Below are 23,061 nucleotides of genomic sequence, written 5' to 3' on the forward strand. Positions count from 1 at the left end.
TGGCAACTAAGAATAGTAGGGAACTTTTACAATGCAATCACAAACCCAATGAAACAAATAGACCCTGGGTTGCAAAAGAACCTCTGGAAAAAGGAAGGCAAGAATATTTGCTTCTTGTGGCATTGAACAATCTGCAGATGGTGGATAGCCAACCCTGGCACTAAGGGTTGAATGCAGAATGGGGCAATATGCAAAATCAGATGAGGGAGGTAAGCTACCAGACAAGGAAACCCAGGCCACCATGTGACTGGTACAGAACACATTTACTGACTGCAGCCAGCACTGACAGGACGCAAATTGGCCTTTCCAGTTTCATCGGTGTATACTGAATTTTCTGCTGCCATGTGCTTCTTTGGCAAAAACTGGGACCTGGTAGCTGGAATAGAGATGTCTGGGAGGATACAGAGGCTGTAGGGGGATTCCTGACCCCCAGAACCTTCAGAATCATCTCCCACTGCATTTCTGGGCTCCACGAGCATGATCTGTCTCAACATGACTGAGATGGACTGTGGTTGGGGCATTGAGGGGAATGATATACAAAATCACTTTAAGGAGAGGCTGAATTCGGATCTTCAACAACCCATCGAAAGAAAGAGGAATGAGAGAGTTGAGATTGCTAAGCAACACAAGCCCTGCGTGGGGGTGGCAGCAGAAGTTGCCCGTGAGAAACTGAGGCATTAAGAGTTGGCTACCAAGTGGACACAAGTGACATGAGTGGCCTATAAGCCACCATGACCCTGAGAATGAAACTGACAGAGAACTCTATAAAGATTCACAAGATTTGTGACTAGCAAACAATGTCCAGACAGTGCCTGACTCAAACCCACGAAGGAGCACCTCAAGCAATTCCCTGAGCTCTGAGCTCTAATGTTATAAATAGGGTGTCGGGGGAGCACAGAACCTCTCCCTGGCATCTGACACCACTTGGAAGTGAAATTGCACTGCTATGATATTGCACTGAAAATTTTCTTAAGGGAAAATTTTCAGGTGGACCATAACTTAGGAAGTTGGACTTGCCAGTCAGGGAGATTCACACGTGAACGACAGGCCCTGTGATCTGGTCCTTCCCTACCTCTCTTGCTTCTGGCACGAATAGCACCTTTTCTCTCCATCCGCACCAGCCTTTGTCCAGTTTCCAAAAAGCAGCTCCTCCTTCCTGCAGGGCCTCGGCATATGCTATTCCCTCCACTTTGAACTCTTTTCCCCCTCTCTCTACCTACTTAATTCCTACTCATTTGTCAGATCTCAGTTATCACTTCCTCAGGAAAACCCTCCCTGACTTCACCCACTGACCCAGGCTCTGCCATTCCCGATAAGCTTCTATTTCATAACACTCCTCAGTTGTCATAGAAAAACTTCAGCAGTATATTTTTACAACTTTTTATTTTTTTTATTTTTTTTGGGGGTCGTTTGTGTCTCCATTACAAATTTTAAGATTTTTTTGTTCTAGTTCCATAAAAAATGCCATTGGTAATTTGATAGGGATTGCATTGAATCTGTAGATTGCTTTGTGTAGTATAGTCATTTTCACAATATTGATTCTTCCAATCCAAGAACATGGTATATCTCTCCATCTGTTGGTATCATCTTTAATTTCCTTCATCAGTGTCTTATAGTTTTCTGCATACAGGTCTTTTGTCTCCCTAGGTAGGTTTATTCCTAGGTATTTTGTTCTTTTTGTTGCAATGGTAAATGGGAGTGTTTCCTTAATTTCTCTTTCAGATTTTTCATCATCAGTGTATAGGAATGCAAGAGATTTCTGTGCATTAATTTTGTATCCTGCAACTTTACCAAATTCATTGATTAGCTTTAGTAGTTTTCTGGTGGCATTTTTAGGATTCTCTTTGTATAGTATCATGTCATCCGCAAACAGTGACAGTTTTGGCTAGGACTTCCAAAACTATGTTGAATAATAGTGGTGAGAGTGGACATCCTTGTCTTGTTCCTGATCTTAGAGGAAATGCTTTCAGTTTTTCACCATTGAGAATGATGTTTGCTGTGGGTTTGTCGTATATGGCCTTTATTATGTTGATGTAGGTTCCCTCTATGCCCACTTTCTGGAGAGTTTTTATCATAAATGGGTGTTGAATTTTGTCAAAAGCTTTTTCTGCATCTATTGAGATGATCATATAGTTTTGTTTTGCGTTACGTGGGCCTCTCACTGTTGTGGCCTCTCTCGTTGCGGAGCACAGCCTCCAGATGCGCAGGCTCAGCGGCCATGGCTCACGGGCCCAGCCGCTCCACGGCACGTGGGATCTTCCCAGACCGGGGCACGAACCCGTGTCCCCTGCATCGGCAGGCGGACTCTCAACCACTGCACTACCAGGGAAGCCCAATCATATAGTTTTTATTCTTCAGGTTGTTAATATGGTGTATCACATTGATTGATTTGTGTATATTGAAGAATCCTTGCATCCCTGGGATAAATCCCACTTGATCATGGTGTATGATCCTTTTAATGTGTTGTTGGATTCTGTTTGCTAGTATTTTGTTGAGGATTTTTGCATCTATATTCATCGGTGATATTGGTCTGTAATTTTCTTTTTTTGTAGTATCTTTGTCTGGTTTTGATATCAGGGTAATGGTGGCCTCATAGAATGAGTTTGGGAGTGTTCCTTCCTCTGCAATTTTTTGGAAGAGTTTGAGAAGGATGGGTGTTAGCTCTTCTCTAAATGTTTGATTGAATTCACCTGTGAAGCCATCTGGTCCTGGACTTTTGTTTTTTGGAAGATTTTAAATCACAGTTTCAATTACATTACTTGTGATTGGTCTGTTCATATTTTCTATTTCTTCCTGGTTCAGTCTTGGAAGGTTATACCTTTCTAAGAATTTGTCCATTTCTTCCAGGTTGTCCATTTTATTGGCATAGAGTTGCTTGTAGTAGTCTCTTAGGATGCTTTGTATTTCTGCAGTGTCTGTTGTAACTTCTCCTTTTTCATTTCTAATTTTATTGAGTTGAGTCCTCTCCCTCTTTTTCTTGATGAGTCTGGCTAAAGGTGTATCAATTTTGTTTATCTTCTCAAAGAACCAGCTTTTAGTTTTATTGATCTTTGCTATTGTTTTCTTTGTTTCTATTTCATTTATTTCTGCTCTGATCTTTATGATTTCTTTCTTTCTGCTAACTTTGGGTTTTGTTTGTTCTTCTTTCTCTGGTTCCTTTAGATGTAAGGCTAGATTGTTTATTTGAGATTTTTCTTGTTTCATGAGGTAGGCTTGTATAGCTATAAACTTCCCTCTTAGAACTGCTTTTGCTGCAACCCATAGGTTTTGGATCGTCGTGTTTTCATTGTCATTTGTCTTTAGATTTTTTTAAATTTCCTCTTTGATTTCTTCAGTGATCTCTTGGTTATTTAGTAACGTATTGTTTAGCCTCCATGTGTTTGTGTTTTTTACGTTTTTTTCCCTGTAATTCATTTCTAATCTCATAGCGTTGTGGTCAGAAAAGATGCTTGATATGATTTCAGTTTTCTTAAATTTACTGAGGCTTGATTTGTGACCCAAGATGTGATCTATCCTGGAGAATGTTCTGTGCGCACTTGACAAGAAAGTGTAATCTGCTGTTTTTGGATGGAATGTCCTATAAATATCAATTAAATCTGTCTGGTCTATTGTGTCATTTAAAGCTTCTGTTTCCTTATTTATTTTCATTTTGGATGATCTGTCCATTGGTGTAAGTAAGGAGTTAAAGTCTCCCACTATTATTGTGTTACTGTCAATTTCCTCTTTTATAGCTGTTAGCAGTTGCCTTATGTATTGAGGTACTTCTATGTTGGGTGCATATATATTTATAGTTGTTATATCTTCTTCTTGGATTGATCCCTTGATCATTATGTAGTGTTCTTCCTTGTCTCTTGTAACCTTCTTTATTTTAAAGTCTATTTTGTCTGATATGAGTATAGCTACTCCAGCTTTCTTTTGATTTCCATTTGCATGGAATATCTTTTTTCATCCCCTCACTTTCAGTCTGTATGTGTCCCTAGGCCTGAAGTGGGTCTCTTGTAGACAGCATATAGATGGGTCTTGTTTTTGTATCCATTCAGCAAGCCTGTGTCTTTTGGTTGGAGCATTTAATCCATTCACATTTAAGGTAATTATCGATATGTATGTTCCTATGACCATTTGCTTAATTGTTTTGGGTTTGTTTTTATAGGTCCTTTTCTTCTCTTGTGTTTCCCACTTAGAGAAGTTCGTTTAGCATTTGTTGTAGAGCTGGTTTGGTGGTGCTGAATTCTCTTAGCTTTTGCTTGTCTGTAAAGCTTTTGATTTCTCCATGGAATCTGAATGAGATCCTTGACGGGTAGAGTAATCTTGGTTGTAGGTTCTTCCCTTTCATCACTTTAAGTATATCATGCCACTCCCTTCTGGCTTGTAGAGTTTCTGTGGAGAAATCAGCTGTTAACCTTATGGGAGTTCCCTTGTATGTTATTTTTCCCTTGCTGCTTTCAATAATTTTTCTTTGCCTTTAATTTTTGCCAGTTTGATTACTATGTGTCTTGGCGTGTTTCTCCTTGGCTTTATCCTATATGGGACTCTCTGTGCTTCCTGGACTTGGGTGACTATTTCCTTTCCCATGTTAAGGAAGTTTTTGACTATAATCTCTTCAAATATTTTCTCGGGTCCTTCCTCTCTCTCTTCTCCTTCTGGGACCCCTGTAATGCAAATGTTGTTGTGTTTAATGTTGTCCCAGAGGTCTCTTAGGCTGTCTTCATTTCTTTTCGTTCTTTTTTCTTTATTCTGTTCCGCAGCAGTGAATTCCACCATTCTGTCTTCCCGGTCACTTATGTGTTTTTCTGCCTCAGTTATTCTGCTATTGATTCCTTGTAGTGTATTTTTCATTTCAGTTATTGTATTGTTCATCTCTGTTTGTTTGTTCTTTAATTCTTCTAGGTCTTTGTTAAACATTTCTTGCATCTTCTCGATCTTTGCCTCCATTCCTTTTCCGAGGTCCTGGATCATCTTCACTATCATTATTCTGAATTCTTTTTCTGGAAGGTTGCCTATCTCTACTTCATGTAGTTGTTTTTCTGGGGTTTTATCTTGTTCCTTCATCTGGTACATAGCCCTCTGCCTTTTCATCTTGTCTACCTTTCTGTGAATGTGGTTTTTGTTCCACAGGCTGCAGGATTGTAGTTCTTCTTGCTTCCCTACAACTTTTTATTTTGAAAAAACTTTAAAGTGGCAAAAATAATAGAGTCCCCATATACCCTTCACCTAGATTTCAATAATGTTAACATCTTACCCAAACAGAGCACAGTGATCAAAACCAAGTAATTAACACTGGTGAAATCCTATTTCTGGTCCTTTTTCTAATCCAGCATCCAATCCAAGTTCTCACAATTTCTATATTCTCTTCTAATCTGTGACTGTTCCTCAGTCTTCCCTTATTGTTCATGGCCCTGATGCTTTTGAAGACAACTAGCCAGTTATTTTGTATTGTTTCTCAATTTAGGTTTGTGTGATCTTTCTTTTTTTTTTTTTACATCTTTATTGGAGTATAATTGCTTTACAATGGTGTGTTAGTTTCTGCTTTATAACAAAGTGAATCAGTTATACATATACATATGTTCCCATATCTCTTCCCTCTTGCGTCTCCCTCCCTCCCACCCTCCCTATCCCACCCCTCTAGGTGGTCACAAAGCACCGAGCGGATCTCCCTGTGCTATGCGACTGCTTCCCACTAGCTATCTACCTTACGTTTGATAGTGTATATATGTCCATGCCTCTCTCTCGCTTTGTCACAGCTTACCCTTCCCATATCCTCAAGTCCATTCTCTAGTATGTCTGTGTCTTTATTCCTGTCTTACCCCTAGGTTCTTCATGACATTTTTTTTCTTAAATTCCATATATATGTGTTAGCATACGGTATTTGTCTTTCTCTTTCTGACTTACTTCACTCTGTATGACAGACTCTAGGTCTATCCACCTCACTACAAAAAGCTCAATTGCGTTTCTTTTTATGGCTGAGTAATATTCCATTGTATATATGTGCCACATCTTCTTTATCCATTCATCCGATGACGGACACTTAGGTTGTTTCCATCGCCGGGCTATTGTAAATAGAGCTGCAATGAACATTTTGGTACATGACTCTTTTTGAATTATGGTTTTCTCAGGGTATATGCCCAGTGGTGGGATTGCTGGGTCATATGGTAGTTCTATTTGTAGTTCTTTAAGGAACCTCCATACTGTTCTCCATGTGTGATCTTTCTTGTGATGAAATTGAGATTATACGTTTTGGGCAATACCAGAGAAGTGTCACTGTCCTTTATCAGTGCACCATATTGGGAAGTGCACAATGTCAGTATGCCTTACTGGTGATGTTAAATTTGATCAGTTGGTTAAGTGGTGTCTGCCAGGTTTCTCCACTATATTTTTCCCCTTTGTAATTGTATCCTGTAAGGAGATATCTTGAGACCATGCAAAATCCTGCTTCTCATCATACGTTTATCCAATAATTTTAGCACACATAGATGTTTCTTGTCTGCAACAATTCTTACAATGGCATTTGCCTAATGACGTTTTTTTCCCCATTTTTGCCATTTCTTCTACATTTAATTGGGATTTTGTTGTGTATGGACTCAAGGATGTTTATTCAATGGATTATAACCCATTACTGTCAATATTTCTTTTCTTGACTCAAGTTGTCCAAGATTTGGCCACTGAGAGCTCAGGTTGGTTCCTGTGTCCGTTCAATATGCCCCTATGCTCTCAGTGTCCATAATATTCATTTTCTCAATCCTAATATACACATGAAATACTTTCAAAATTGCTGACTGCTACTCCTGTGAAAAAACTAATTGACTAATTAGAGTACATTCAGTATTTGTGTGCAGTTCCTTTTTTCTGTTGCTTTATAGTACCCCATCAAAATACTGTAATTTTATTTTTTCCCCACCCACTTCAGTGTGGTTGTATTATTTGAAATGGGTTTTCATTTGAAATAGGTTTTGTTAGTTTGTATTCCATGTTAAATTTCCCTTATCTCCTGGTTGATTTTAATCATGATTTGGGAATCAGAAACATTATATGGTTGTAAGAGTCAGATACACAAAAAGATATACTCAGAAGCATCCCATCCTCTTCATCCTTTATAAACTGTTATCATTGCCCTCTTCTTTCCACTCTCTGTAAGTAAGCAATTCATTAGTTCCTGGCTCATTTTTCCTTATGTACAAATGAGCAGACACACGTCTATTTTTCTTACACTCTTTTCTTACATGACAAGTAACACTGACAAATTCCCCTCAAGGACTGAATCAGTTTGCATTCCTACCAGCTGTGTATGAGAGGACCTGTTTCCACACAGCCTTGCCTGGTGGGTTGTGGTGGTGTACTTATTTTTTACTAACCCAAGAAATGACAAATGTTATGTCAATATTGTTTCAATTTACATTTTTCTGACCTTGAAGTGAGTTTCAACATTTTTTTTCATGTTTAAGGGTCATTTTTATACCTTTGTGTGAGAGTTTGTCTGTTCAATTCTTTTCCCAGTTTTTCTATCAGGTTTTTGATCCCTTGACAATTCTTTTTTTTTTGGGGGGGGGGTAGGAGTTTATTTATTTATTTTTGCTGTGTTGGGTCTTCGTTTCTGTGCGAGGGCTTTCTCTGGTTGTGGCAAGCAGGGGCCACTCTTCATCACGGCGCGCGGGCCTCTCACTATCGCGGCCTCTCCTGTTGCGGAGCACAGGCTCCAGATGCACAGGCTCAGTAGTTGTGGCTCACGGGCCTAGTTGTTCCGTGGCACGTGGGATCTTCCCAGACCAGGGCTTGAACCCGTGTCCCCTGCATTAGCAGGCAGATTCTCAACCACTGCGCCACCAGGGAAGCCCCGACAATTCTTTATGGTAGGAATGTTATTAACCTTTTATCTATGATATGTGCTGTAAATATTTTCTTCCAGTCTTTTGACTGGTGTTTCTTGCCAAGCAATTTTTTTTTCATATGTAGTCAAATGTATCAGTCTTTATTGCCTCTGGATGTTTCACCCATGTTTCCTTTTAGTATTTGTATGGTTTCATTTTTAACACTTAGACCCTGGATTCACTTGGAGTTTATTCTTGCATATGGCATTAAGTATAGATCTAATTTCAACTTTCTCCAAATGGCTTTCCTTTTGGCTCAGCACCATTTATTAAAAAGTTCACTTTTCCCTGTGATTTGAGATTCTCACCATCTCCCCACACAACCTCTCACTGCCCCCCACCAAGACTTGGAGGAGCATCTGAGCCGAGAGCATGGCATGGCACACAAAGACTAACCGAACTATCGAGCTTCCTTCCGTGCAAGGATGCAACTGGGAGAATAATGCTCAACTCAAAGATTCAGGAGGGGGAAAAAAAGGGCTGGAGAGGTCACAGTGTGATGGGAAGGCAAAAAAACAACCAAGGAAGCTGGATGGTGATGAGACAGAATGAAGCTGAGATAACAAGCACAGGAGACAGAAACAGAAGAGTCAGTCCCTGGCATCGCCTCAGCTCACCTGTCCCACTGCCACAAACTCTTCTGGCAGAAACAGCCCAGAAAACAAGCTCCGGAAATCCCGAGATGTCACTCCAGTCAGAATGGGCATCATCAAAAAATCTACAAACAATAAATGCTGGAGAGGGTGTGGAGGAAAGGGAACCCTCTTGCACTGTTGGTGAGAATGTAAATTGACACAGCCACTATGGAGAACAGTAAGGAAGTTCCTTTAAAAACTAAAAATAGAACTACCATACAACACAGCAATCCCACTACTGGGCATATACCCTGAGAAAACCATAATTCAAAAACAGACATGTACCACAATGTTCATTGCAGCTCTATTTACAATCGCCAGGACATGGAAGCAACCTAAGTGTCCATCAACAGATGAATGGATAAAGATGTGGCACATATATACAATGGAATATTACTCAGCCATAAAAAGGAACGAAATTGAGTTATTTGTAGTGAGGTGGATGGACCTAGAGTCTGTCATACAGAGTGAAGTAAGTCAGAAAGAGAAAGACAAATACCGTATGCTAACACATATATATGGAATCTAAAAAACAAAAAAAGGTTCTGAAGAACCTAGGGGCAGGACAGGAATAAAGACGCAGGCGTAGAGAATGGACTTGAGGACACAGGGAGGGGAAAGGGGAAGCTGGGACGAAGTGAGAGAGTGGCATGGACGTATATACTCTACCAAATGTAAAATAGGTAGCTAGTGGGAAGCAGCTGCACAGCACAGGGAGATCAGCTCCGTGCTTTGTGACCACCTAGAGGGGTGGGATAGGGAGGGTGGGAGGGAGGGAGATGCAAGAGGGAAGAGATATGGGAACATATGTATAATTGATTCACTTTGTTATAAAGCAGAAACTAACACACCATTGTAAAGCAATTATACTCCAATAGAGATGTTTTAAAAAAAAAAAAGAAATCCTGAGATGTGATCAATGAGAAAATATGCAGCCACAACGAAGGAGGAATTCACCTCAAGTTAAAAAGATTTATTACAATTCTAGCCTTCATGTGAGCCCAGAACCCGGGGCTGGTCATGAGTAATTAAGTTGTCATGAGAGGACAGGACAGTGAACAAAGCCAGGCACGTGACATGAGTCCACCTCTCTTCGCTGGATCCCTGCTCCACAGAGTGGCTGCTGGCGGGTCCGCCTGTTCAGCCTCTGCCCCACTCACCCTGACAGTGCTCCAAGGCCAGGGCAGGCAGCCTCGTGATCCCTGAGCTCACAGCTCTGAGGCCGCCTCCACTCCCCCAGCACTGGAGGAGCATCTAGGGTCAGGCACTATGGCTTTGACCCGATGGAGGGAGACACAGTGGTGGAGGAGTTGTCTCAAGGTTAAAAGGACAAGGCATGCATGTTCTTATATCCAAGGCCACGAACTGGCCACCCATGAGCCAACCAAATTTCCCCAGTGACAAGTCTGTTTGGCCCCTTCTGCCTGCTCAGTATTTAAAAAAATAATTCGTTGCCAATATTTAAAAATTGATTTCATATAAAAGTCTGGATTTCTGGCTTCTCGAGTGAAAAAGAAATTGAGAATATTTGGCAATGCTGGGCCCATACTCTCCTGTGGTACTCACTAGCTATAGCTAGATAGCAGCTGTCCCTACGGACCAGATGTGCCCTTCCCAACTCACCCCACTCCCCACATCCCTGATTATACCCCCAGCTCGAGACTGGGCAGCAGCTGCCTCAGATCAGTTATGTTATACAAAGGAAAAAATGGAAGATGTGCCAGCGAACAACACGTTCCTCGTGGTCTCATCACGTACTGATGTCTTGCGCTTTGCCCTGCAGGTACCTGAGTTCGCAGACTATCTTAAACACAGAGCATTCTCAGATATCTCTCCCATCACATGCCCTGCCTCTCCAGGATACACTGTGCCCCACTGTTAACTGGGCAAGTCTAAAAAGAATACTAAATCATAGACGTTAATGGAGGAACAGACTGAGATCGACTCCTTCAGACCCTTCGTTGTAAGAGCGGGGTGGGAGTAAAATGAAAACTGTTAGTACTCTCACTCTGCTTTTAGGTCAGCGATGCACACAAAAAATCAATGAGAAAAATCATAAAGGTACTTCAGGAGACCAAGATTGGGTCAGCCTGAACGTGGGGTCACAAAACGTGTTAGCCCCCTTCCTTGACCATTTAGAAAATGAGTTGAGCTCTTAGAGAGAAAGCCATGGGGGTGAGGAGGAAAATGCAGTGGCCAGCCCAGTAGATGTCCTGGGCTGTCAAAAACCACCAGGCTCGGGGCTTTCCTGGTGGTGCAATGGTTGAGAGTCCACCTGCCAATGCAGGGGATACGGGTTCGTGCCCCGGTCCGGGAAGATCCCACAGGCAGAGCAGCTGGGCCCGTGAGCCATGGCCGCTGAGCCTGCGCGTCCAGAGCCTGTGCTCTGCAACGGGAGAGGCCACAGCAGTGAGAGGCCTGTGTACCACAAAACAAATAAAAAAAACCACGAGGCTCATTCTCCTTTAGGTTAGGGCTGCTGGCCCACACCTAAAAATTTTGTAGGTGGCATAAAATGACTTTCAGCGGGGGAGTGTCATCATTGTAGAAAGGGGCTTGAGAAAGGACAGAGAGTAGAATCTGGCCTTGGCCAACGTAAGACAGAAGAAGAGGATGCCTTCCTACATCCCCTTCATTCTGCTGTGGCAGGTGCCACCTTATTTGCCCTTTAGGGAGGCGGAGATTTTGACACAGCCCAGATGCTCCCCGTTGATGCTTAGGATGATCTTCGAGCGGTAGTTCCCACTGCTGAGCCAGCTGGGCAGCTCCAGGTCAGGCAGGAAGAAGTCAGACTTGGGAAGTGAGTAGGTACCCTGTGGGAAAGGCAGTGGACCACAGGTCAGTGAGAGCCTACAGATGGGACTTTCTCCTGGAGTGACCTCTAGGATTGCAGCTGCAAACCGCCCCTCCTCCCACTCTCCTAAGAGCCAGGTAGAGCATAGAATGTGACAGCAAAAGGACACCAGAGGTCAGATCGAGCTTCAGGTCTCCCATTCACAGTTGGATAAAACGAGGCCCCCAAAAGATAAGTGATTCAGGATAGATCATATCAATTTACACCCACAGACATCCAGGTCTGCAAGAGAATGTCTCCAAACCCCATGTCTCTACTCTAGTCACGGTGGGAATGCTCTCCCCTCCCTATACTTACTCGTTTGAAGGGACAGTGACAGGGAAGCCCATAGGTGTGCAGGGGTTCTGGGCAGGGATTCTCATCGGGAGTTAACACTTCAAGCACATTACAGAAGTTCTCGTAGGTGCAGCTGCCAAGTTGCTCCACACATGGGACTTTGACCCAAAAGCCAGCCACTTCCTTCTCCAGAGTTAGTACCACCTGGTGAGAGAGTTGGAGAAAGTGTAAAATTCCAAGGCAAACATACCAGTTCCTCTGCCTCTTTAAAAGGTCAGCCTTTTATTTTAACAAGAGTTTTTAATTGGATGGGCTCTGGGCGATATTCTGATCGAGAAATGACAGTATTGTGGCACGTGCTCCAACACTATCCTTTCCTGTGCCCGTGGCTGACATTAATAATCAAATGTAACATTTTTCCCCCTGCACTGAACCACAGTCTTATAATTCTTTAGGTAGTCACTACCCATTGGTTGAAGTTGAAATGCACTTGTCATCTCACTGCTAATTGGCTAACTGTGGCACTGCTTCTAGACTTTCCTTCTCAGCCCAATCTTGGCTTCAGAACCTTTTCCTTCAGAGGACTTCAGGCAGCTACCACCAACTGATTGGAGTTGGTTACCAAGATGAAACCCATCTGCTATTCTTGGATCCTATTTTCTCTGTACAGCCATAGAAGACAGAACTGAAAACAATAGGAATTTACAGAGGGATCATTCTGGGATTGCTATTAGGAAGATCTTAACAATCATAGCAAAGTTACAACAGATGGAACTACCTCAAGAAGAGATGGGCTGCCTGGACCCTGTTGCGGAAGCTACTAAAGGACTCCTGCACCCAGAGAGAAGCTGGATGGGGAGACCTGTGAGTACTTCACACCTCTGTGCTGCCAAGATTCTGCTCCTGTTCTGGAGGTGGGGGCTGACAAGTTGTGCATGGCACGGGCTAAGCATTCACTATGTGTTAGCTGCCTAAGAGCCAAATGAGTGGTGCCTTAGGGACCATGATCGTATCCCCCCAAAGGTGTCAGGGAAAAGTGTCGGGAAAGGGCAGGAGGAAGTCTGATTCTCTGTGGGTGTAATGGCAGGAAACCACTCTCAGTTGTAACATCACAGCATTCTATGAATCCCAGCCCCCAAGCTCACTTGATTCAGGGCTTTTGTTTCTAAGAGACAAATCCTGGATGGGCACTATTCCCCTTGAGCATGCTGGGCTCAGGCTGGCTCCCCAGGCTGTGGACTCAGTCCTCCAACTGCCCCAGGTGTCAGGATCCAGGTCCAGGAGGAAGGGATAAGTCCGCGCAGCCTGTATCCTGAGTGGACAAACTCAAATTTGCCTCATCCCACTCTGCTGACCCACATGTTATTCCCCACCCCAAGTCATGCACGGTCCCCTCCCAGCCCTCCTGTCTCCTCTCCTGCCAAACCTGCTTCAACCCCTTTGCCTAGAAAGAGCTGAGGGCCTGGAGTAGAATGCTACTTTGGCCACTTCCTACTCTTGTGCCCTTGGGGAATTTCTTCTGTCTCCATTCCCTTATCTCCAAAATGGGACATTTTAAGAGTGTCTGCCTCTCTCACAAGGTCCCACTGAGTGAGACAAAGCCTGTCAAACACTTAGCATAGTGCCTGAAATCCAAAAATTACTTCCTGCTGGACTTCTCCCCTCCATACCCCTCCTTGTTTTGCTAACACCCCAATGAAAATGGTTGAGCCAGTTCTGCCCTGAACAAGAAAGAACACCCAGCTGAGGGGACCAGCGGGGACCAAGTCCTGCCTGGGCTCCTCCCACCACACTGGAAGCCTGTGGGGCTGCATCCACCAGGAGCCAGGCCTCCCCCAGCCAGGACAAGCACAGCACAGGAGGTACTCAGCGAGGGCACCCCGAACTTAAGGCAACAGCCATGCCTGCCATTTGGGGATTAAAACCATGGCTGATTTTCCAGTCCTTGTTCTCAGTCTACTTGTTCATATGGCTCAGAAGAGCAAGCAGGGGGAGTTCCCTGGGCGGTCCAGTGGTTAGGACTTGGTGCTTTCACTGCCATAGGCCTGAGTTCAATCCCTGGTTGGGGAACTAAGATCCCACAAGACGTGTGGCGTGGGCAAAAAAAAAAAAAAAAAAATTCAAGCAAAGCTGAGTAATAAAGGACCATCAATCCCTCTACTCCAGGACTACCTTAGCACCTCCACAGCTCAACCTAAATAAACCCCTGTGTCATGGGACCTGGTTCCACAAGACAGAGGCACTGACGGGTAATGGAATCATGATCCCTGTACCCACCAGGGTGCTTGGGCAAGTCCCTTCCCCCCCTCAGGCCTCTGCTCCTCCATCTTGACCATCTTGGCCATGGAGTATTTGGATCTCATGATCTTGAAGCGACCTACCAGTTCTGACATCCTAAGAGTCCAAGTTTCTTGCAAGTTGAAAACAATGACTTTTCTCTTGGCCTCTAGCTCAGGGCTAGGCACACAAGGCTCTAGATAAAGACCCACTGATAGGGGCTTCCTTGGTGGTGTAGTGGTTAAGAATCCACCTGCCAGTGCAGGGGACACAGGTTCGAGCCCTGGTCCAGGAAGATCCCATATGCTGTGGGGCAACTAAGCCTGTGCGCCACAACTACTGAGCCTGTGCTGTAGAGCCCACGAGCCACAACTAATGAGCCTGTATGCCACAACTATTGAAGCCCACGTTCCTAGAGCCTGTGCTCCACAACAAGAGAAGCCACTGCAATAAGAAGCACATGCACCGCAACGAAGAGTAGCCCCCGCTCGCTGCAACTAGAGAAAGCCCACACACAGCAACAAAGACCCAATGCAGCCAAAAAAAAAAGACCCACTGTTAGCAACTGACTTGAAGGGGAGACATTTTGATGAGATCAGGGAAGGGGCAGTTATATCTCAATCACAGGGCTCAGGCAGGGGCATTGCAGGTACAGGACTTTAGAGGGAAAAAAAAAGGTAAACCATCAGGGCTGAAAGCTATGTGTCTAAAAGCCTGAAATAAGTGTACGTGCCAAATGTGGTAGCAATTTACGATTCCTGAGGATGGGGAAACCAAGGTCTCAGAGACTGGAACTTGAGAGCTCAAAGAAGGGAGTTGTAAATTATGCCAAATCCTGTGGAGCACATCAAAAGAAAAAGGCGTTCCTGTACAGACTCTAACCTTGCCCATGGCTCACAGAATCTGGCGCGTCCAACTTCTAAAAATTGTAGCTGGCATCAAGTCCATCCAGGTTCCAAATGGGACTTTTTTTTCCTCTTAATTTTTTGTTTAATTGATTTAATTGATTTATTTTTGGCTGTGTTGAGTCTTCATTGCTGCACGTGGGCTTTCTCTAGTTGTGGCGAGCGGGGGCTACTCTTCGTTGCAGTGCCCGGGCTTCTCACTGCAGTGGCTTCTCTTGTTGCAGAGTTTGGGCTCCAGGCACGCAGATTCTTAACCACTGTGCCACCAGGGAAGCCCCAAATGGGACTTTTGATTGAAGAGATTTCACTTCAGCAAGGTCAGAAGAGGAGGAGGCTTCTCTCCTGCCACTAACAGGTGCGTAGCCTGGACCAGTCACTCCTCTCTGGGCCCCAGTAACAAGGAGAGAAGCCATTAACCTTAAGAGCCCTTCAGGCTCATACAGTGCTTGCATCCTAGCAGCTCTCCTGAGGGGCGGGGTTCTTTGCTGTCACGGGGTAAGTCCTGGCATACTCCCCTGCTAAAACTCCAAGCACTAATTCCACCTCCCTGCCAGAAAGAGCTCAGGAATAGGAAACATTAGACAGATAAGGACACCAGCCTTGAATGCTGACCTGGGGCAAGTTGCATCCTTCTCTGAGCTTCAGTGTCCCTTATCTGTAAAAGGAGACTCATCATCTTTTCTCCTACCCAAGTGGTGAGAGGCTTTCATTTAATAGCTAGTATGCACATACCCTAAAAAGATAAAGGAACCAAATCAAAACTATATACATAAGAGAAATGTAGGAGGAAGCGAAGGGGCAGTGGGAATCTGAGTCCAATTTTAAAAAGCTCAATGGCCCAAATCTGTGACAGGTAATAAAGTACAGACTGATGATGGTTCAACTTACAATTTTTCAACTTTACGATGGTACAGAAACAATACACATTCAGTAGAAACTGTACTTCCTGTTATGAATTGTGATCTTTTTCAGGGCTAGCAATATGTAGTACCATTCTCTCTGGTGATGCTGGGCAGTGACAGGAAGCCACAGCTTCCAATCAACCATGCGATCACGAGGGTAAACAACTTAAACCATTCTGTACCCAGACAACCATTCTGGTTTTCACTTTCAGTACAGTATTCAATATTCAACACCTTATCATAAAATAGGCTTTGTGTTAAATGATTTTGCCCAACTGTAGGCTAATGTACATGTTCTGAGTGTGGTTAAGGTAGGCGAGGCTAAGCCGCGATGTTTCGTAGGTTAGGTGTATTAAATGCATTTTCGACTTAACGAGATTTTTCAACTTATGCTAGGTTCACTGGGACGTAAGTTGAGGAAGATCTATAATAGAAAATGGGTGGGGGGGAACCCATCTTAATGGCCTACAAAGAAGCCAGAAAAAGGCTGGGGGAAGAAAAAGGAGTTCACCAGCTTTTTCCTTCCAAGTCAGTTGTACTGCATCAGTGTTCTTGGAAACGTCTGCAGTTTGCATGGCAGTGGCAGAAGAGCAAGCATGATGGCCAGCTCGCTAAAGAGCGCTTTGCTCCAGACTCAGTGGAGGTAGTGTAGAAATGTGACCCTGGTAGAAAATCACTTGAAGAACAGCTAAAGAAAATGCAGTGACCTAGCCTGGAGAAGACTTGGGAAGAGGTGCTGGGCAAAGCAAAGCCTGAGAGCTGCTTGCACGTACAGGACTCTGTCTGGGTCAAAGAAGCCACAGGAAGAGATTGATACTAACGGAAATATTAACAAGGGCTAACATGTACCGAGCTGGTCTTGTGTGCCAGGCCCTGTGCAAGGAACTATCCATGTTATTAACTCAGTAATCGCTCAGAGAAATGTATGAGGTAGGGGCTGTGATTAACCAAGTCAAAGGGTAGTTTCAGGTACACAGATTCCAAATCAGAAATCCTTTTAAAGAGTCAAAAGGAAACTGGTACCAGAAGAGATCTGCACCAGGACAGGCTGAAGGCATACAAGAATACAGTATATGTCACAACTACTAAGCCCACATGCTCTGGAGCCCGCGTGCCACAACTAGAGAGAAGCCCCGCGCCCTGCAATGATGAGCCTGCATGCCGCAACTAAGACCTGATGCAGCCAAATAAATATTAAAAAAAATATATATGGTATAAAGGTAGCGATGCAAACCAGTGAGGAAAGGACTACAATATATGGAGTTGCAATGGATACACAGAAAGTTTCTATTGTTCTGTATGAAAACATGCAAATACCCACCCCCAAAGCAGGCAACAGGCATGAATGAACTGGTTATTCCTAAACAAAAACACAAAAGGCAAATAAACTTATGAAAGGACATTTAACAAATCCATGCTTCTTTTGCTGCTCTGGGATTCCAGGATTCCAAAATGATTCAGTTCCCTGAGCATACATGCCTCAGGGCCCTCCCTCTGGCCCATAGCACCTTCCCTCCAGCACCTCCCTGAACCTGCCCACCCCTGGGCTCACCTTCAGAGGATCTTTGAGGTACGCAGTGGTCCTGACCTCAGCACCGACGGTCATGTTCCCAGGAATGACAATGGGGTCAGGTTCCACAGTCAGGCTGTTGATCACCACAGGGTCCTTCCCTTCATCGCAGTTATCCCAGGAAAAGCTACTGAGCTGGGAGAGCTAAGGACAATAAGGCAGCAAGAAAAGAAGAGAAAAGAAAAGTTGACAAAAGGAACAGTCACAGGTTAGAAGGATTAACAGAGCAGCTTACTGACAGTGTGCCCATCGGCGAGGTACCTGCCCTCTATGAGCTTCATCTTCAACTCCACATCTGTAAACCTGGAATAACATCGGTCCTACCCATTTCATAGGCAGGACTAGACTAAAAGACAATCTCCCAAAAGTGTGCCGTGAACTATAGAGCACAGAATCACAGACCTTGGACTTCAAAATAGGAGACTAACCATATCCACCTTTGGTAGATACCTTCTCTGATCTCTCACCTCCCTGCTCTCCACTCCTCTCCAACTAGTCTTGGCATCTCCTTAGAGGGAGGCTTTTGGAGGATTCGGCTTTGCAGCCCACGCCCAGAACCTTATTCACGTCACAGCCCAGGCCCAATCCAGGGCCAGGAACGATAGGGAACACAAAACACGGTGGGAAACATAACAACATCTAACACCCTACCCTCAAGGAGGCACAATTAGCCCAGGGAGGGACTAGGACACACCTGAAAAGATCCCCAGTGGGCCATCTGTTGATGAGCAATCCCTAGTGAACAAACTTGCACAATCCTAACCAGTGCTCGCTTTTTTTTTTTTTTTTTTTTTTTTTGCGGTATGCGGGCCTCTCACTGTTGTGGCCTCTCCCGTTGCGGAGCACAGGCTCCGGACGCGCAGGCTCAGCGGCCATGGCTCACGGGCCCAGCCGCTCCGCGGCATGTGGGGTCTTCCCAGACCGGGGCACGAACCCGTGTCCCCTGCATCAGCAGGTGGACTCTCAACCACTGCGCCACCAGGGAAGCCCTAACCAGTGCTTTCTTAACTCCCATTGCGCATGCCCTGCCCTGTCCCACACCCCACGTCCTTCCCCTCCCCTCTGCTGAGCCATATCTCCTCCTCTTCCTCAACATCCCCCAAGAGGTCTCCTGATTCCTGATTCCACCATCGCGTCCAACTACACATGACCACTGACTCCCCACTCCCACAGAACCCTGTCTATGATCTTTAACACTTCCTATACCATGCAGACTCTGCCCACCCACTCACACCTTTCCCAGCCCCCTGAAGGCCACCTGCGAGAGACCTTCAGCATTCCCACCACGCACATCCCATCTTAGAAGGAAAACCTGCTAGTACCATGTCCCCAAGTTGACCCCCGTCATCAACACAGCCACAGGTAGATGGGCCAAAAGAGAATACTTAACCCAGGCCAGGCGGACAGATTCTCTCTGCCTCCAATTTGGGAAGTGAGACAGAGGCAAAATCATTCAGAGGACTTTGGGCTTTGAGCTGTCATGGGGTCATAAGCTTTAAGTCAGAGCCAGAACACCTAGACTCATGACCAAGCCAAAGGGACAAGAACTAAGGGCTCTGCTGGTCTGTGGAAAAGAGAACAGAGTCGCCCCCTGCCTCTGGCCCCCTATCTAAATAGGCAGTGAGGGGGGACAGCCAGGGGCATGGTTTTAGACTAAGATATAGGTAAATCAAGGCTTTAGTTGGCAGACATGGCTTGAAATCATAGCTCGACCCCCATATCATGTGACTCTACAGGCCAACTTCCCCTTTGGAGCTGCAACTTCCACATCTTTTAAGTGCAGTCATTTCTACTTCCCTCCCAGACCTGGTGCGAGGGTGAGAGCATGTACATAAAGCTCATGACACAATGCCAGGCACAAAGCATGAGCCAGCTCCCTAAATGACAGCCATTAGACATCCCAGCCGCTACTTCCTGCCATTAGTTCCACGAGATTCCTAGTATACCTGGAATAAACTTCCCTTTACTTGAGCTTCTTGAAATGGGCTTCTGTCCCTTGGAATGAAGCATTGGGCCATGACTAAGAAAGGCCTGATTCATCCCTGCATTCCCCACAGCCCCTTAGACAGGGTAGGTACCAACAAATGTTTCCTTCAACATTCATTCCGCAGATATTTATGAAACAGTGATCACAGGCCTGGGGCCAAGGGCTGTTCATAGAGGTAAACAATTAGAAATGTGCCTGCCCTTCGGTGAGGAGCTTACAGTCCAATGTAAATAACTATTACCCACTATGATCTCTGGGTGCCATAAAAGAAACAAACAGAGGGTCGTGTTGAGAGTAACAAGACTCACTTAAATAGGGCGATGAGGAAGTTATAATCCTGCAGGATGAGGAGTCAGCCACGCAAGTACTGAAAGAATGCTCAGGCAGAGGGAACATGGGCAAAGGCCCCGCACCGGGAAGATGCTCAGCTGCTCTGGGCCCTGCAAGGCCAGTGGGCTAGAAGTAGTGGATGAGGCACCCAAGTAAGCTTAGAGGGGTGGCAGGGTCATTTAATTCCTGCCAGACCTCATAGGTCATCCTCAGGAGGCTGGATTTCCTATATGTGCAATGGAACGCCATTGCAGGAGAGGGCCACGCTCTGGTTTACGGTTGAGAATGGACTGCAGAGGGTTAAGTTTAGAACACGGGAGATCAATTAGAAGGCCACTATCAAATGAAAGCATGCCTGGGATTAAGAGTTGGGCTGGAGGGTGGGTAGGAGGACTAGCCATTTTCTAGAGCTGCTTTCACAAATTCCAAGGCAGCCTGATTCACAGCGAGGATTGATTCCAGGCTGGAGGAAGTATCCAGAGTACCCCGCTCCTCCTGCCCTCAGGCTCTGGGGAGACTTGACAAGGTGGTTCCTCGATGGCTGACTAGAGGCTTCTGTCGCAGTTAATTCTGCAGCTGAGTCCAGGCTCATCCGGAAAAGGAGGCATGATGTGTTAGCACTGCCGACTAAGGGCAGGCCTGCCACCAAATATTTGTCATCCCAGCCTAGGCTAACATGTGGGAAAATGCAACGTATGGCAGAGGGCAAAGGCACAGCTGTGGAGGCAGAAATATGCGTCCAAATCACAGACCTGGATTAAAACCATACCTCAGCCACTCTCACTAGCTGAGAACATGCGTCAGTTGACCCCTCTTGAGGCTCAATTTCCTCATATATTAAATGGGCATAACTATATCTTCTCACAGGGCTACTGTAAGAGTGAGAAGTTTGTATACAGAAAGTACAGGTCACAACTCCTCAACATTGTCACGGCCATGAAAACACAAGTCTGAGAAACTGTCACAGACCAGAGGAGACTGGGGAGACAGGACAACACATGCAATGTGGTGCCCGAGACTGGATCCTGGAACAGAAAGAGGATGTTAACGGGAAAACTGGTAGAATTCAAACAAAGTCTAGAGTTTAGCTAGTGGTAATGTACCTAAGCTGGTTTCTCAGTCTTGACAAATGTACCATGGTAATACAAAATGTTAACATTAGGGGAAACTGAGTGAGGAGTGTGTGGGAACTCTGTACTGTCTTTGCAACTTTTCTGTAAGTCTAAAATTACTCCCCTAAAAATGTTCATTAGGGAAATAATGAGCAAAGCACCTGGCTCAACACATAGCACATAGTATGTGCATAATAAATGACATTAGACAGTTATCAGAGAGTCTATTAAGTACCTATTTTGCACCCAGCCTGGGGCTAGACATTCTCCCCTTTTATCTAAGGATCACCACAGCCCAGGGGCATGAGACTGGGTTAATGCTTTTGGAGGAACTGGAACTCCCGGTTTCCTGATGCTCAAACACTCACTATCACCCCACAGCCTTCATGTGGCCCAGGGTTTTAGCGTAAGGGTTCCGAATCACATGAGCCCAGAGAAGACCCGGTGATAGCAGATGAGAATGGAAAGTGCCCCTTGCTGTGTAATCTCAGATGAGTCCCCTATCCTCTATGGGGCTGGGTAAGGTGGGTGAACTCCCTGATGTCTCATGGCCTGTCTAAAACTGCCAACGTAAGACCCTCTGGTCTGGGACGGCATCCACAGCCAAGACGTGTAGGAGAGCGGGGATGTCGGACTGGTTCCAGACTTAGCCACACCACCTCATAGTGGTCAGATGGAGCCAAGAGAAACGTTCTCAACCTACACTCAGGGACTAACTGTGAACCCTCCAGGCCAATAAGGCCAAGAGTTCTTTGCTCCTCCATTCAATAGGCAAAATAGACTCCTTGCCCCTGGGGCAGGGTGAGGCCGAGCCCACTGGCTTCTATCACTTTATGAGTTAAAGATATAAGAGCTTTTCTATCCACGGAAGCATTTCCCTTCACCCACAACCATCAAAGAAAGGCAGGTTGGCACTATCCAGCCCATTGTACAGATAAGGAGACCAAGGCTTAAGGAACCCAAATGCCACTCCCATGGATTAGAGACAGGGGAGGAATCAGAAGCCAAGCCTCCTAGTACTATCCCACTTTCCCTCACACCGCCCTGTTCCTGGCTCTGACAAATATTTCCAAGGAGGTTGGCAGGAGGGGACCTAGGCTGGGCCTCTCTCTTTGACTGCTGCCAGAGATACCAAGTGTCTGGCCCCCAGGTATGCAGCAAAGAGGCCATGGAACTAGGCTTCTCTACTTCTCAGAATGACAGAACTTCCCCTTCCCCAGGGTCTGGAGCACAGGGTGTCTGAGAAGATAAGGAAGAAGCTTGTAGGCTGTTGCCTCTGCATGCCTCGCACCCAGGAGCAGGGCTGCACCTTTGTCGCCAGAGGAGCAAGTATGGACCTTCTGGCCTGAAAAGCCTCTCAAACCCACCCACCCACGAGGAGGAGCAGCGCCTCAGAGCAGTACAGAGGGGAGGGGAAAGGTTCCAGGCATTTTCATGGCGGAAAAGAGAGGGCACGTAAACGGGGGTGCGTCTCTGGGCCTGGGATTAGAGCCTTGGTCTTGCAGTTCCGTAAAATTTCACTCAGACGTTTGGAAAGAGGACAGGAGTACAGACGGGACTGAGATTAACCCTTCCAAAACAGTCTGGAGCAGAGCAAAGCCTTACAGCCCACCCCTCTGTACAGATGGGGAAACTGAAACCCGCAGAGAGCAAAGGACCCACTCAGAGTCCCACAGTTAGTGACTTTGGGAGGCTCTGCTGCAAAGAAGTAATTCTAGAGACCGGAGAGGCCACCCCCATATCCCACCCCAGCCCGCACATCCCGAGCTGGGCTGGGATGCTGGAAGCAGCCTCCTAAAGGATAGGATGCTCACCCGGTTCGAGAAGACGCGTGCAGCTGCCGCTGGGCCGGCGAGAAGCAAGCCCAGGGAGATGAGGAGAGGGGCCTGCATCAGAGAGCTCATCGCAAAGGGTGAGTCCTCACCGGGTTAACTACAAGGTTCGTGGAAGCGACGACGCCTTTAAATGCCTGCCTGTATTGGTTATGCAAAGCTGTGCATTGCTATGCAAAGCTGAGTGCGGCCACTTCCCCGTGCGTCCCGCCCCCTCCGGATCTGAGATTTCGGGGCCGGGGATTGGACAGAGCTCTCCCGGATCCGCCCCCCAAAGGTTCCTCCTTTAGCCCCGCACTTCGCCCGTGGGCGACAGGCCCCGCCTTCAGTGGCGAAGGCAGAGCCTGAGGAGGAAAGGGGTGGGCGAGTACGGGGCGGGGCGGGGCCGGAGCGCGAGGGAGGGGCGGGGCTGTTGTTTCTGATCTCACGCTGTGAACCGTCACTGCTGGAAGGGCCGTCATGTTTTCGTTCGCCCAAGTCCTTCTTGACAAAAATATCATGCTCCCTGTCGATACTACG

At 45.9% G+C, this 23,061-nt stretch overlaps 2 protein-coding genes across 3 annotated transcripts in view; one reads left to right on the plus strand and one right to left on the minus strand.

The window, feature by feature from the left end:
* Positions 1-17,235, plus strand: part of SLC36A2 (solute carrier family 36 member 2) — a 99,638-nt gene extending 82,403 nt beyond the window's left edge. Inside the window, exons 18-19 of one of the 2 annotated variants that reach the window (XR_004349411.1) lie at positions 12,298-12,491; positions 15,034-17,235. Coding sequence is in view for 1 of the 2 variants with exons in the window: in XM_032628820.1 (XP_032484711.1) it covers positions 12,083-12,086 (4 nt within the window). In the remaining variant the exon portion in view is untranslated. Of the gene's footprint in view, positions 1-12,082; positions 14,107-15,033 lie in introns of those variants that run through there. The other variant, XM_032628820.1, reaches the window with a different exon arrangement.
* GM2A (GM2 ganglioside activator) lies at positions 9,450-22,816 on the minus strand. The gene is made up of 4 exons (XM_032628840.1): positions 22,525-22,816; positions 17,264-17,425; positions 11,649-11,831; positions 9,450-11,310 (listed from the first exon to the last, which is right to left on the minus strand). Exons 1-4 carry the CDS (start codon positions 22,612-22,614, stop codon positions 11,155-11,157), a joined length of 591 nt encoding a protein of 196 aa, XP_032484731.1. The 5' UTR covers positions 22,615-22,816; the 3' UTR covers positions 9,450-11,154.
* Between the last annotated feature and the right edge of the window lie 245 nt (positions 22,817-23,061).

This window comes from Phocoena sinus, chromosome 3 (genome assembly GCF_008692025.1).
Source record: "Phocoena sinus isolate mPhoSin1 chromosome 3, mPhoSin1.pri, whole genome shotgun sequence".
NCBI lineage: Eukaryota > Metazoa > Chordata > Mammalia > Artiodactyla > Phocoenidae > Phocoena > Phocoena sinus.

Coding starts and splice junctions, on each gene's coding strand:
- GM2A (XM_032628840.1), bottom strand. CDS start 22,614: ATGAGCTCTCTGATGCAGGCCCCTCTCCTCATCTCCCTGGGCTTGCTT. Junction 11,832..17,263: donor ACCTCAAAGATCCTCTGAAG/GTGAGCCCAGGG, acceptor CTCTCTCACCAG/GTGGTACTAACTCTGGAGAA. Junction 11,311..11,648: donor GTCACTGTCCCTTCAAACGA/GTAAGTATAGGG, acceptor CCTTTCCCACAG/GGTACCTACTCACTTCCCAA.